Here is a 14,193-nt window from a genome sequence, read left to right on the forward strand (position 1 = left end):
CGAAAGTTTAAACTTAGAATCAAGTTTGCTTGGAGGTACAGATTTAAAAGACATTTTTATAGCTCCATACTTATTTCAATTTTATCTGGGTTAGCTCCTTCAATTTGGAAAGTTATGAAGCACTCAATTAGTGTTTTTGACGTCAGAGCAAATGAAAGCAGGCGAAACCAAGCGCCTTGTATCAAACTTCTCGCAGACATCGAAAAACGAAAATATTTGATATCTAAAAACGACTGCTCTTTGCCAAAATATTTTGTGAAGGAAGCCTTCTCGTTTAGTGAATCGTTTTTGAAAAGGTCTAAGCTTGTTGAGTCAAAAGTTCCAGACCTTAACAACAATTCACATCAACCTGCTGCCAATGAAGAAAAAAATCGAGCGTGTGTGTTGGAAGAACCTGATGTAGTTCTTCGAGAGTCAAGAATGCAAGAATTTCTGAATTTATTGGATGGTCAATTTCTCAGAGATTTTCTGAACTTCGACCCTTGTTACATAATGACGGATTCCTACTTGCTCGCTGTAACGTTTCGCTTCATGGAAAAATGTGTGCAGGCTGATAGTTTGTTCACACCGCAAATTTTCTTTCAATGTTTGTTCATAGCTTGCGCTTTGGAGGAGGACGATATTGATCTGAAACACGAAGTGTTTGGATGGTTTCAACGGGAATCAAACTTCAAACAGTCAAGGAAAGGCTTCGTCAGCGACGTTCGCAGCGTTATGAAAAAACTGGATTACAAGTTGGTCATAAGTGATCTGGAGTGTTTGGAGGTTATGGCACTATCGCCTAGCCATAACGTTTGGAAGCGAAAACGTACCCCGGGTCACGCTATGGTCATCCGAGATTACAAAAAAGACTTCAAGCTTCGTTATAAGTCAACGAAAGATCAGGGGCTGAAATTTTATTGCTACCATTGCGCGTACTACAAGCAAGAAGCGGCTAAAGCTGAAATCGAGGTTACCCCAGCTAAGTGTAGATCAGTTATGTTCAGACGCAGTGCGACGTTTCAACGCACTTTTACTGGGACATCGAAACTGGGTTCCTCATTTGGCGAAAGCGGGATCTCGACTTGCACTACACTAACCGAATATGAGTCGCAAACTACAAAAAATGTTGAACAAGATTGCGCCGATGAATTTGAAGGGACTGTTCTTGAAGGTCTTTAGTTCGTGAATTGTCGATTAAATATTTTAAAATATGTGAATAAAATCGTATAAAAGTTTTAAAAGTCTATCAAATTTATAGTTGTCTCACAAAATCTTTTCAAAATCGGGTTTGAGTCAGATTTTGATGAAAACCAATCAATTCAAGAAATGACAGGCAGCAGCCATAAGACTGAACATCGGTCACTCATGTGTTGTATATGAATCTTGAAACTGCTGGAGATCTCCGATAAAAATTTTGTAAGTAAGTAACTAAGGTGTGCGCTCGATCAAGCAACTCTCAATAATCATAGTTAAAATTTTCTCTACTTACTCTGGTTATTTCTTCTTTATTTGAAAAAGACGTACGAGGTTATCAACTGATGGAAACGAGCCTGGTAGATAGGCAAAATTAGCAGAATCGAAGAAATACAACTTGCTTGCAATTAGTGACATTTAACATTGCGTATTAATTTACTAACCGATTTACTAATTTTACTAACTAATTTTATTAACCGATAGTGTCATCAAAGCTATTGAGCAAAGTCCTCCGAAAGAGGTACGCTCAGCCCTAACTGTCTCGATTTTTAAAAAAAAACTATGGTGGTTTTTACGCAACTAGTTTTTGGTATTTTTCTTTGTTCAATACTTCCCAATTTGAAGATAATATTGCGCGACTGTTGCTCGCTGAAGAAAGTTTGTTCTTGACTTGAACGTTTGACTTCTTTGTTTACGAACATTGAAAATTTCTTTCGTGCTGGAAATCTAAGCCCTGGGAGCTCTGGAAGGATATCATACTTGTTGGTCTAGGATGTCCTAAATATAATTGAAAATTATTGGAAAGATGTTGCTAGCACATAATTCTCCATATATTTTTTAAAAAAGTAATAATTATAATAATGAGACGTTTTTAATCAAATTTAGATTAAGCAAAACTTGGTATGACACCCTTTTTGGGGAGGCTATTAGTAATATGGGCAGAACTATTATTATCAAATATGGCGTCACTTTTTTTGAAGATCTACAATTGTTAAACATTTGGCACAACAGACATTATTATGGGTCAATTTTACTCACAGTGCTGCTATAATTACAAAAGCATAAGATTTTTCCTCCAAGAGAAGTTAATATACAAAGTTAGTATCCTCTGCTGTAATCAACTAGCAAATTGGGAGTTATTCCTGCCTCTATCAGCTCTAAGTTTTCTGCGAATGCTGCTGTAGTAACTATATGCGTGTTTTGGTCGATAGCTCCGGCTGAATTGTGAGGCGTGATCACAGCGCGTGGATGGGTCCACAAAGGGCTACTTTGTGGTAGGGGTTCATTTTCAAACACGTCCAGAATAGCCAAACTTATCCAACCTAAAACGGGTACAACTATGCTTAAATTAGACTTCCTGTGAGAGCTGTCTCTCAAATGACGGCGAGTTTAAAATTTAAAAGAGACAGTGAATCACATCTCTGAGTGTAAAGTGCGTATTTTCTTCCTTAAAGGTAACTGTGGCATCGTTTATTCACATCGTTTTAGTCTCACAATATTGATCATTAGCGTAACTTTCTGATAAGTCATCGCCCACGTGATGCAGCTAAATAATGTTTATATATCTGGTTCCACAACAGATTATTCTGACTATATTTACAATTGAGAACAATTGATTTATGTAGAAGTTTAACCAGTTGTAAACATCGTTTAAATGTTGTTCTTGGCCCTTATCATTTTTCAATATGTTAGGACCAAAAAACAATTAAGGAACTGATAGTAACATAACTATTGGGATCATAAAATCGGAAAAGACGCGTTGGACATATTGGAAATTAATCCAACCTTTATCCAATGCTTCAATAAGTGATGCCTCGTCAATGATGGAACCTCTGCCGACGTTTATCAGAACTGGGCTCTTGGGCGAAGCTATTTTGAGCCGAGGAGAGGAGAGAAGTCCTGATGTTCTGTCCGAATGGGGGAGAGAATTGACAATGTAGTCCGATTGGAGTAGAAGTGGAGATGGGTCTTCCGCATAAACTCTGTCAAAGTGCTGAAAATAGTTACCTCACTCCATTTCAGAAAAATTCTTTTATAAATAATTCAAACTTATTCGTTATAATTCTTAACGATCTGACGTGCTTTTATAGCTCTCATTTTGAATTCATTACAATACGAATCATAGAAGAGTCCTGTGGTGAAGTTAGAATATTTACATACAGCGGGGGCATCTGTTAGGATCATGGGCCTCTAATATGATTACGGGTACTATTATCGAAACTTATAAGAACTGGTATACTTTGTTCCCGGTACTAACCTAGATAAAGTTGTGTACGTGTATTCACATATAACCGGTTCATCAACGTTGGCATTGGCAACTAAATTTGCGTGTTAGAATTAACAATCAGATGAGTACAATATTCATTGGTTAGTTTTGAAGTCTTATTCAAAAACTGTGAGGTAGTATTGAAAAGTATAGTATTGGAATGCTTTTGAAGAAAATTATCGATGAATATGAATAACCGATTCAGCATGACCGAGGCGGATATTAGAAAACTTGAAACCAAGTGCCTAAAAACGTAGCTTGATATTGTTCTTAACCATTGTATAAACCAGTAAATCCGGGCTAAAAGGAGCTGAAAAAGAATTAAGTTGGAGCATTTTAGTTGGAGCATGCCAGATGCACCTCTCGACGTATGTGCCATATTTTCTCATAATGATTTTATACGTATTGGTACGAGCTCTGTACTTAGGAGGCGCAAATTATGGGTTGTTATACAGCACGTTACCATTTAAATCAAGGTCATTCTATGTGAAAACTAAGATGGGGGTCGCAAATAATAGAATCGAATTGCTGATGTCATAAAGACACAAAAAATTGGTCAAACTCAAAGATTTTTGGATCTATTCTCCTCCTCACTAGCTTAGTGGCCATATAAAGTTTACATACAATAGGCACGAATGCTATGTTTTACATAATAATGTGCTTTATAACAACAAAAATAGTAATTCATTGCATAAAAAACACTGCGGGGACGAAACAGAATAAATCCCGAGTTTTCATATCTGTGACTTCAACAAAAATTGTAACCAAATTTATACACGCCCAGTCATGCAAAGTTATGCGAATTGTAACTTTTATTGTAAAGCCAAACTAATTTCTATCAATAACTACAGTTGAGTGAAAACACGATAAAAGCAAAAAAAAACATTGAAACGAAGCTCAACTATTATTAAACATTTCGATATTTATCTCGCCTAATTAGAAGTCCTTAAAGAGTTTTGCTGCAAAATGTAAATTAATAGCCATAAAGATCCTAAAAAATTGAATTCCAGACAACTCAACTGTTTAATTACAGAAATTCTTAAGTTTCACACAAAGAGTCATTAATTTTATTAAGATAACCAACACAGAAAGCACGTTAAAACGAAAAATTTGACAGATTATTAGCAATAACAATAAAATCTGACTCACAATATTCAAAAAAAACTAATTTTCTAAAGTAATTCAGTATCATTTGGAAAAAATCAGGTTTAAAAACAGGTTTTTTCAAATTTTAACACGAAAAAGCGCAAAAATTTTCAGTCTTAAACCAGAAAACTGATCAAGGATGACAGTACGCGAGCAAGACATCATTGAGAGCGCAAATTTTCCGCGTTTTCCCTAAAAAAGATAATCAAAACAAAGGATCTCTCTATCTCTCTCTCCGTTTTCTGTAGACCAACAGCTATACCACTATTCTATAGGCAAATCATATCTCCGATTGAAATTGGATAGAATAAAAATTTTAAAATACAACAGCGCTGAGGAAAACTTAGAACCCCTCAATTTGGATCAGTAATTTTTCACGCCTCACTGCCCAAATATTGATTTCAGGAGAATTATTGATTTCTGGTTCGAGAAACGTGTTTTCTCGAGCCATAATTTTTGGCCGTTTTGCACCTACAGAAGTGAGCAATAATAGCTTCGAGGTTTTAAAGTCCAAAAAATGTTCTCTCCTGAAATCAATCACTCCTGGGCAGTGAGGCGTGAATAATTACTGATCCAAATTGAGGGGTTCTAAGTTTTCCTCAGCGCTGTTGTATTTGAAAATTTTTATTCTATCCAAATTTCAATCGGAGATATGATTTGCCTATAGAATAGTGGTATGGCTGTTGGTCTACAGAAAACGGAGAGATAGAGAGAGAGATCCTTTGTTTTGATTATCTTTTTTAGGGAAAACCCGGAAAATTTGCGCTCTCAATGATGTCTTGCCCGCGTACTGTCATCCTTGATCAGTCTTCTGGTTTAATACTGAAAATATTTGCGCTTTTTCGTGTTAAAGTTTGAAAAAACCTGTTTTTAACATGATTTTTTCCAAATGATACTGAATTACGTTAGAAAATTAGTTTTTTATTGAATATTGTGAGTCAGATTTTATTGTTTTTGCTAATAATCTGTCAAAATTTTTTGTTTTAACGTGCTTCCTGTGTTGGTTATCTTAATAAAATTAATAACTATTTTTGTAAAACTTAAGAATTTCTGTAATTAAACATTGGTGGAGTTGTCTAGAATTCAATTTTTTAGGAGCTTTATGGCTATTAGTTTACCTTTTTTGCTGCAAAACTCTTTAAGGACTTCTAATTAGGCGAGATAAATACCAAAATGTTTAATAATAGTTGAATTTCGCTTCAATGTTTTTTTGCTTTTATCGTGTTTTCACTCAACTGTAGTTATTGATAGAAATTAGTTTGCCTTAACAATAAAAGTTACAAATCGCATGACTTTGCATGAATGGGCGTGTATAAATTTGGTTACAATTTTTGTTGAAGTCACAGATATGAAAACTCAGGATTTATTCTGTTTCGTCCCCGCAGTGTTTTTTATTCACTGAATTACTATTTTTGTTGTTATAAAGCACATTACTATGTAAAACATATTTTTCGTGTCTATTGTATGTAAACGTTATATGGCCACAAAAGCTAGAGAGGAGGAGAATAAATCCAAAAAATCTTTGAGTTTGACCAATTTTTTGTGTCTTTATGACATTAGCAATTCGGTTCTATTATTTGCGACCCCCATCTTAGTTTTCACATAGAATGTCCTTGATTTAAATGGTAACGTGCTGTATAACAACCCATAATTTGCGCCTTCTAAGTACAGAGCTCGTACCAATACGTATAAAACCATTATGAGATAATATGGCACATACGTCGGTAGGTGCATCTGACATTCTCCAACTAAAATGGGGGCACAAAAAATCATTTATATCAGGTGTCATAAAAAACATTGCAGGTAAGGCGGGACAGAATAAATGTAAGTATTAATAGACTGAAAGCAACCGACCGCAAAATTTTTGGTGATTATTCTTATGATTGGTGGATGATTGTAACTATTCAACGATTGCAATTGAAGTGAGGAATAGTTTCTCGTTTGTAGCCATTAAATTGAGAATAACTTAGGCTCCTTTCAAAAATTATTTATATTTTTGTATGCATCTTTGTACCAATCTGGTAGATTTGACACAAAATGATAATTATGATTTTTATACAGAGACCAAAAGTTTATTGCTACTAGATATTAAATTGTCGTCTAACATGAGTTTTTCCATTAACCAGGGAAGTTTGAAAAAAAACAACATGGCTGGACAAGTCCTGAAATTCAATCCAAAAAATTGAATAAAAAACTGTTCACTATTGTACCTGACCGATAGATCAATTGAACAATCCCAATCGAAAAGCTGCAATTCAATATCCTAATTAACTCACGTACAAGCATTGAAAGAGGTGCATTATCCACTAAAGGTGGATAAACTCGAGAAATATGACAAATGCTTTAAAAAAACTGAAAAGAAAGTTTCCAAAATTCGCAAAATGTTCAAAACCACTTTTTGTCTCTGGACTTCTGTCATGTAATCCAATTGCAAGGCTTAAAAAAATGTCATAGTAAAGACCAATAAAATAAGAACATGATGAAAAATTTCAAAAAAAATAAAAACAATCGCAAATTTTGAACTAAATGTCGCTAAAATTTGGGATATTAATATCTTCAGAACCTTTTCATTGTCTCAAGGGACTATCCAGCATCCCAATTTCAAACGGTAAATAGTTTTACTGGCTCTTAAGGATCGATAAATTAGGAAGAATAATAATTTTCAGAAATTTTGAAATCTAATTTTAACAAAAATTGCTAAAACTCTTGTTATTAAAATATTGTCAAGCAATCCATTACCTCTAGCTACTGTGCCGTAACTTAATATCAAACACTAGAAAAGGTTCCTGGGCCCGTGATATCGGAAAAACCCGCTGTGTAAAAATTTTCAAAAAAGCTTGCAAAAAAAGCAAGTTTCATTTCTATAAAACTGCTAAACTTTGTGATATTAAAATCTTTCATTGCCATTAAAATTTGTGCAGTAACCTATCATCAAACTCTAGCTGGAGAAGCCTAAAAATGACAATTTTTCAAAAAACTTGAAAAATTTGCATATTTAATTAAAAAAGATTGCTAAAATGCGTAATGTTAAAATCCCGGAAACCATTCTATTGCCCCTAGAAACTATGCAGTAAACTATTATCAAAACCCGGAGGAAGTTTCTTGAAACTTAAGTCTGAAAAAAAACCAAAAAAGTCTAAAATTTATAAAAAATATTAAAATAGAAAAAATATATTAATATAGAAAAAAAATATTAAAAATTAGTATAATTTTACGTATTTATATTTTTAGTAGCAAAACATATAGTTATTAAAAGCTTCATATAAATTATTTATCTCTTGTTGAAGTCCTTTATCAAAATTTTTACTAACCTCAATTTTGGACTGGTTCAACAAAAAATCTGAAAAATGAAAAAAAAACGCGAAAAATTGCACTAATTTGGTTTCGAAAACTCCTAAAAATGACCTTTTAATCTTGGTTTACGGCCTTCCCAGTAGCTTCACCACTCTACGCAATTGGAGGACTACTAAACGCGGCTGAAGGCCTATATTGAAACTTGATGCCTGCTGAGATTTACCTGACAGATTACCAATACAATCAATCCAATTCTTGGATTGTTATAGGGGACGGCAACAGAGAGCAATATGATTGGTTATATTTTCCCTTATTTTGCGACATGCTCATGCCACCGAGTAACGATTTTTGTAGAATCCCCGATCTTTAACAACTTTGTGCAGTTTTCCTTCAAATGTCTGACCTTATCGATTACTAAGCATTCGAATGGCCGTTTTAATACATTTTTTGAGGAACAAGGGTCAATGAACTCGTCCAACATCTTTCGAAGAAAATAGGGATCAATGAAGTCATCCAAGAAACACAGTCAATTGAGTATTTTTCAACTTCAGCAGCCATCAAAGTACAACTTAAACCTGCTGTTTTGAAACAGAGGTTCACCCCGTCCCAGTAAATTTTAAAAAAAACGGTAATAAAAATTGGTTGTTTTCAGGAGCAAAACAGAAACTCTATAGCCAGTTTAATTAATTTATTCACTGGAGCCATTGACTAATGCAAACGAAACAAAATGACGGTATTAAGGGTGAGAGAGTCTGAACTACGTTTGAGGAATTCCAGGCAAGACTGTTTTCCGTTAATTTTTCTTCAGTTATCGTGAAATTGAAAGAGCTCAATTTTTTTTCTTAGATGTCTTTCAGAAAGGACACCCAGAACGAAATATGTTGTGGTCACCCTATTGCTTAAGGAGAGATAAACTGAGAAATCTTGTCTGTGTGGTTTTCTATCCTTTTTTGGTATATTCACTTTTTCTTACAGCAAAATTAAAACTTATCACATCTTTTTTTCACTGATTCAATTATTCAAAATTTCTTTTATATTTTTTCAAACGTATTTTAAAATATAGCTAAAAAATTTTGGTCAGATTTGCGAGAAAATATCAGTTTTTTTCTTCTGAACCCGAACGCACATTTTCTTTCTGTTCTATACACTTATGGAGCTTTTTGTTGTAAAATTGGTTATCAGCTTCCACGCCCTGAAAGTTATTTTCCAATTCTTTTTAAGTTTTGAGTAATTTTTTATCATTCCATACATTAATTCACATGCAAAGCTTATAGCTTGGCATTTATCAAAACTTTCAGCTTCTATTTAATCATTACCGAATAAAATGATTTCGAAAAAAAAACACTGTGCTAGATTCATCTTCTTTTTTTTAAAAAAAAAGAATATAAACATCAACGATATACTTGAATTAAACTTTCTGAAGCGAAACATGGATTTTCAAGTAAAAATACGAGTTTTACAATTCAAACAAGGGCCACTGAAAAGTTCATCTTTAACTGAAAGTTCATGTTGTGAATTTTTGTTTTTTTTTCAACAAGTGTTGGGTTAATTTTATATATCAAGTTTGCAGGATTGATAAATAATTTATTATAAATCTAATGAACATTTTGGCATATAATTTTAATGGGGCAAAAAAGAGTACGAGGAATGAAAAGGTCAGAAATGTTTTTTAAAAAATGAATAACTTGACCTCATTTTTTCGAGAAATGGAAATGTTGAAAATCCTCTTCAAAAATCGATTGAGTTTTGTTTCTCAAGAGCCTTTCAACGGTGTTTACTTTGTACCTCTTTGCAAAAGTTATCGATCTGCTAAAGATTGACGTTTCAAAAAAACCAGACTGGCATAAAGATCCCAACTTCCACATAAAATTGGGAGGTTGAAACAATATGCAACGTGTGAGTTTTAAAACAGACGAAAACTCCATTCAAACAGAATCAACCCGAGCGACCTTTTATGTTATTCGTTGTTTGGCACAAAGTCTCTTATTTTTTGAGAAAATTTCTGTACCTTGATTTTTCTGACTGACCCGGCATATCCAATACAACGCATGCCAAGCAGTTTACACACCTCTGCTATTCCACTTCCAATATCGCCAACTCCCAGAAATCCAACTGTTATCTGCTCCATCATTCTAAAATTAGCATTCAATTACCCAGTGATTGATTTAAGATCCCATTATCTAAAATTGCTAAAATTTGTGCTTATTGAAATAGTAGAAAATTAGCCAACTCTCTCATAAACATGATAAACTTGACATTGCCTATTTTAACCTTACTTTCTGAGCGGCTGGAGGGGGAGGTTGGGGGGGGGGGGAGGGTGTAAAGCGTAGAGGGGGGACGTGAAAACTTTTGTTACTTACGGGATACTCAGAGGCTGAAGGTCGAAAGAATGAGCCAAATAGTAGGTTGACGCTCTAATTTTATCTTTTTTAAATTTTTTTACGATTTCCTACTATGTTGTTTTGGTACTAGTTGACTATCCATGTCAATGCAAGATCTGTACATAATTTAACATGTTGTAGGTAGAAATTTTTTAATGCGATACAAAAATTTATCCTGAAATCTGAATGGATTTCTCACAGAATAACTTGATTCGGAAGTGATGCCATACTGCAAATCGATGTCTAAAGGCTTGCAACTAAAAGAGCAACACTTTGACAATGACATTGCAAGAACTGTCCATTCAAGCACTCAAATAAGAAGTCTTCGAAATTACTTAGACTAAAACTTATAACATCACTTTCAAAATTTTTACTTGAAAACTTTTTTTAGGGAAATCAATTTCATCAAATCATTAAAACTTTTCCAATACTTTTGGAAATTGAGTTCAGAGCGTTTCGGTCATGGAATCCAGTTCAAGTTTGTGAATCTTAAGGAAAACACCTCTAGATTAAATTAGATTTGAAATTAAAAGTTCACTAATTCGAGGAGTTGGTTTGTACTGATGATTTGTGGTATATTTGAGAACTGAAAATAACAACTAACAGCACACGAGGAAAAAATATTTTGAGCTGAAAAAATTTGTCATCTGTATATTGCGCTTTTTTTATCTTCCTCAATGGCCTATCCCATATAGTACCCTACTTGAAACTACTAGAACAAGTTATTCGTGTAACTTTGCCAGCATAACTGACTTGAGTTAAACTCATACAAAATCAATCAGTTCATTCTCTTCGTTTCGTTTAATTAGATCATTATTTTCGTCTTATAAAACTTATTGTAGCCAAATCCAATGTTTTGATGACTTGTTGAATCAAGCATAAAATAAGCTTGATCCAATTAACCTGCACTGACACTGCAGAACATATATTTTATTGCGCAGTTTTGTTATTGGTCTTTATTGAGCAATAAAGCTAAACAGGGATTGATGGAGATAATATTAAACGTTGAACTGTTTCAATAGCTAACTTGAATTTTTTAAGTTCAATATGATGTTTAACTTGATGTGTGAAATCATCCTTAATTGAATTTAACTGCTACATATACATGAAGAGCAAATTTTCCCGAAAGAAAAAGGACTGTTATTCGGATTGGGCAATTGTTGTGATCTTTTCCTCAATTGGCTCTTCTCAATAGCACCTTTACCGAGACCACTGGAACAAGTATTTCGGGGAAAAAGATAGGTCGGCAAGTTTTCGAAAGAGCCAGAAATTTTTACTTAAACAAAATTTGTACTATAAATTATTTGAATCAATTGCTACAACTCATTCAACTGAACGTTTAGTTATCAATCAATTGAATTAAAACTTTCCCCTTAAAACAATGTTAAAAACGAGTGTGTGATTTTCATATTATTATGAAATTTTGTCAAAACCAGCAAAAAATTGCTGTTTAATCAAGTGAACTTTTTGCGAATACACCTCTTGAAGTATTTTTTTGCCGTTCTGCTGTTGACAACCATTGGGGGAAATGTTGGTAGCACAGCTGGAAAAACAGTGTTTTGACAATTTATTCACATATCCTGATAACTTGCTTTGTTCGGGGGAGCTTTGACATCTACAACTATTGATGTTATCAACCATATATATGCAGGCGGAGCAAACTTTTGAAACGAAAATTGATTGCTATTCGGATGAAGACAGTAGTTTTTATCTTTTTCAATGGTCTATTCTCAGGTTTAATTTACTTAAAAATGTTGTTTTACACTGATACGAGATATTCGGGACAGAAAATGTCTGCAAGTATTTTGATTTAGCTAAAAAAATTAATCCTAAGTTTTAAATGGACCTGATACACATCAATCAGTTTATAATTTTGTTATATCTTTTTTTAAGATGTCTGTCATTGGATTGACTTCTTTAGCTTGTTCACTTTTTGAAGTAGTTTTTTTCTGCGTACATATGTCTAGATTGGCGATGAAAATTTCCGTGACTCTTGATTTTTTTTTTCAAGAAAACCGTCTTCTTCATAGGAGGGCTATCTCGCAAAAAATCCTACGGAGGGATAGTTATTTTTTACGACCCTTGTTAGAGTCTTATAAGATAGCAGTCTTAAACAAAATCTTGCAAGATAACCGTCATGGGCTGATATTGCTAGATTACAGTCGAATTTGTACTTCGGTTTTGTTATTATTATTACTCTAGATTGGTGTCTGTTGGCTTGTATGAGATATGGGTTTATTTGATTCGTCTACAAATAAGCTTCATTTCTTCTCACGCTCTTTGTGTAGTCCTTCCAGAACTGTTTTCTTCTAATGATCTTAAATTCAATTCATCTCATGTCTCAAAAGTTCTTGCTCGATTATATCTCACAGGTGGAACCATCAGGTTGTTTTTCATTTTATTGTGAAGTTTAGGGGACCTGTAAACAACAGTCAGTGCAGTGAAAGATGGTGCAATTTCTATCATCCATTAATCTATTTTCACTGTAATTTAGCTGTAGCTCTGTCCAACAATAATGATCAATCGCAAGCTCAAAGAGTTATTAAAAAATAGAAATGAAAACTTCTTTTCTGTAGGACTAAATCTCACGTTTTATGCCTAAGTCGCTAAAACTCCCTATTGCTTGGGAGAACTATAATTAGAAGTGCATTTGTGAAAATGTTTTTACCATTGATGGCGGTTCAGCTAGCTGTCCACTTCCAGAAGTAGCTTTGCAGTGACAAACTTCACCCGAGTAGCGGTTTTGTCAATTAAAATTACCACATGGTTGTTATAGCCACCGAGAAGTTAACAAACTCCGAGGTGAAGCCGAGGCGTTATTTTAATTTTGAGAGCGACAACAACCCTGTGGTAATTTTTTAAATCAACACCTGTTGCGATCATGCTTGTTTTTTAGACTATAAATTTATCAAACTATTTCCATCATTAGACTACAAGTTTATCACCACTTTTTTATCGCCACTGTTTACTTAATAACAGTGGCGATAAAAGAGTGCGATTAACTCGTAGTCTAATGCGGAAGTGTTTTTCCAGTGTCGATCGGGCATTAAAGTTTATTACACTGGCAGTTTATTTAACCTTTATTATCGCAACAGGTGATGATTAAAAATGTAAGAATAGCAGTGAACAGCGGTGAAATTTTTTTTCACCTCAACGCGCCCGCATCTTTAAGCGATTAATGTTGTGAATTCGTTGAATTTTAGTAAAGTTTGCTTTGAAAATAGCGATGACTTTCTCTCACTGCATTCTTCTCTCAGCGGTTAAACAAATTTCAGTTGAACAAATGTTGTTACACAATTGCAGTGAAAAACAACATTCACAGCTAATCACTGCAAATGTTACAAAAATTCCAAGCCTTTAACGGATTCACTGCTACAAAGGCTTAATTTAAAACTGACGAACAAATTTTTGTGACCCATTTTTCAAGTGCCAGCAGACTTTCTTCTGTTGGGGTAGCAAAAACGAAAAACGACTACCTTTTTGGGAACTCCCACCGAGCGGTGACTCAATATTCTGAATGTTAGATATATTCTGAATATTCTAACGCAATATTCTGAATATTGCGTCAAAATATTCGGTGACGCAATATCCTGAATATTCTGAAAATTCTGATCAACCAATAGCGAGCGTCATCAAGAAAAAAGTGAGCGTGACGTTCATGAAATTTTGATACTTAAATTTTTTGTACTTATATGTTCTCATTGGAAGTAACATGTAAACCACCAGATGTGGTTATTTGTCTTTAAGGGTTTTCCTGTAAAACGGTCATAGTCTTCTCTATATTCAGCAGAGTGCATTCCAGACTTCAGAGTCTTTTCATCGGGATCCAAGTGATTGGGTAAAATGGGAACTACCGGTTAGTTCCACTGTTGCAGTTTTTTATTGCGCTGACAGTGTACTCCATTGTTTCAACAACTTCTGGCAATTCTA

The 14,193-nt window shown here is 34.1% G+C and overlaps 1 protein-coding gene across 2 annotated transcripts; it reads right to left on the bottom strand.

The window, feature by feature from the left end:
* Window positions 1–1,995: 1,995 nt before the first annotated feature.
* On the bottom strand, window positions 1,996–13,094 carry LOC142338258 (glyoxylate/hydroxypyruvate reductase A-like). Of its 2 annotated transcripts, XM_075387930.1 has the most exons (5): window positions 12,932–13,094; window positions 12,461–12,682; window positions 9,891–10,014; window positions 2,962–3,169; window positions 1,996–2,498 (listed from the first exon to the last, which is right to left on the bottom strand). In XM_075387930.1, exons 3-5 carry the CDS (start codon window positions 10,011–10,013, stop codon window positions 2,275–2,277), a joined length of 555 nt encoding a protein of 184 aa, XP_075244045.1. In that variant the 5' UTR covers window position 10,014; window positions 12,461–12,682; window positions 12,932–13,094; the 3' UTR covers window positions 1,996–2,274. The 2 variants fall into 2 exon arrangements, with proteins under 2 accessions (XP_075244045.1, XP_075244044.1); XM_075387929.1 differs by lacking the exon at window positions 12,461–12,682.
* Between the last annotated feature and the right edge of the window lie 1,099 nt (window positions 13,095–14,193).

This window comes from Convolutriloba macropyga, chromosome 4, assembly GCF_964194025.1.
Source record: "Convolutriloba macropyga chromosome 4, txConMacr16.3, whole genome shotgun sequence".
In the NCBI taxonomy this organism is placed as follows: Eukaryota; Metazoa; Xenacoelomorpha; order Acoela; family Convolutidae; genus Convolutriloba; species Convolutriloba macropyga.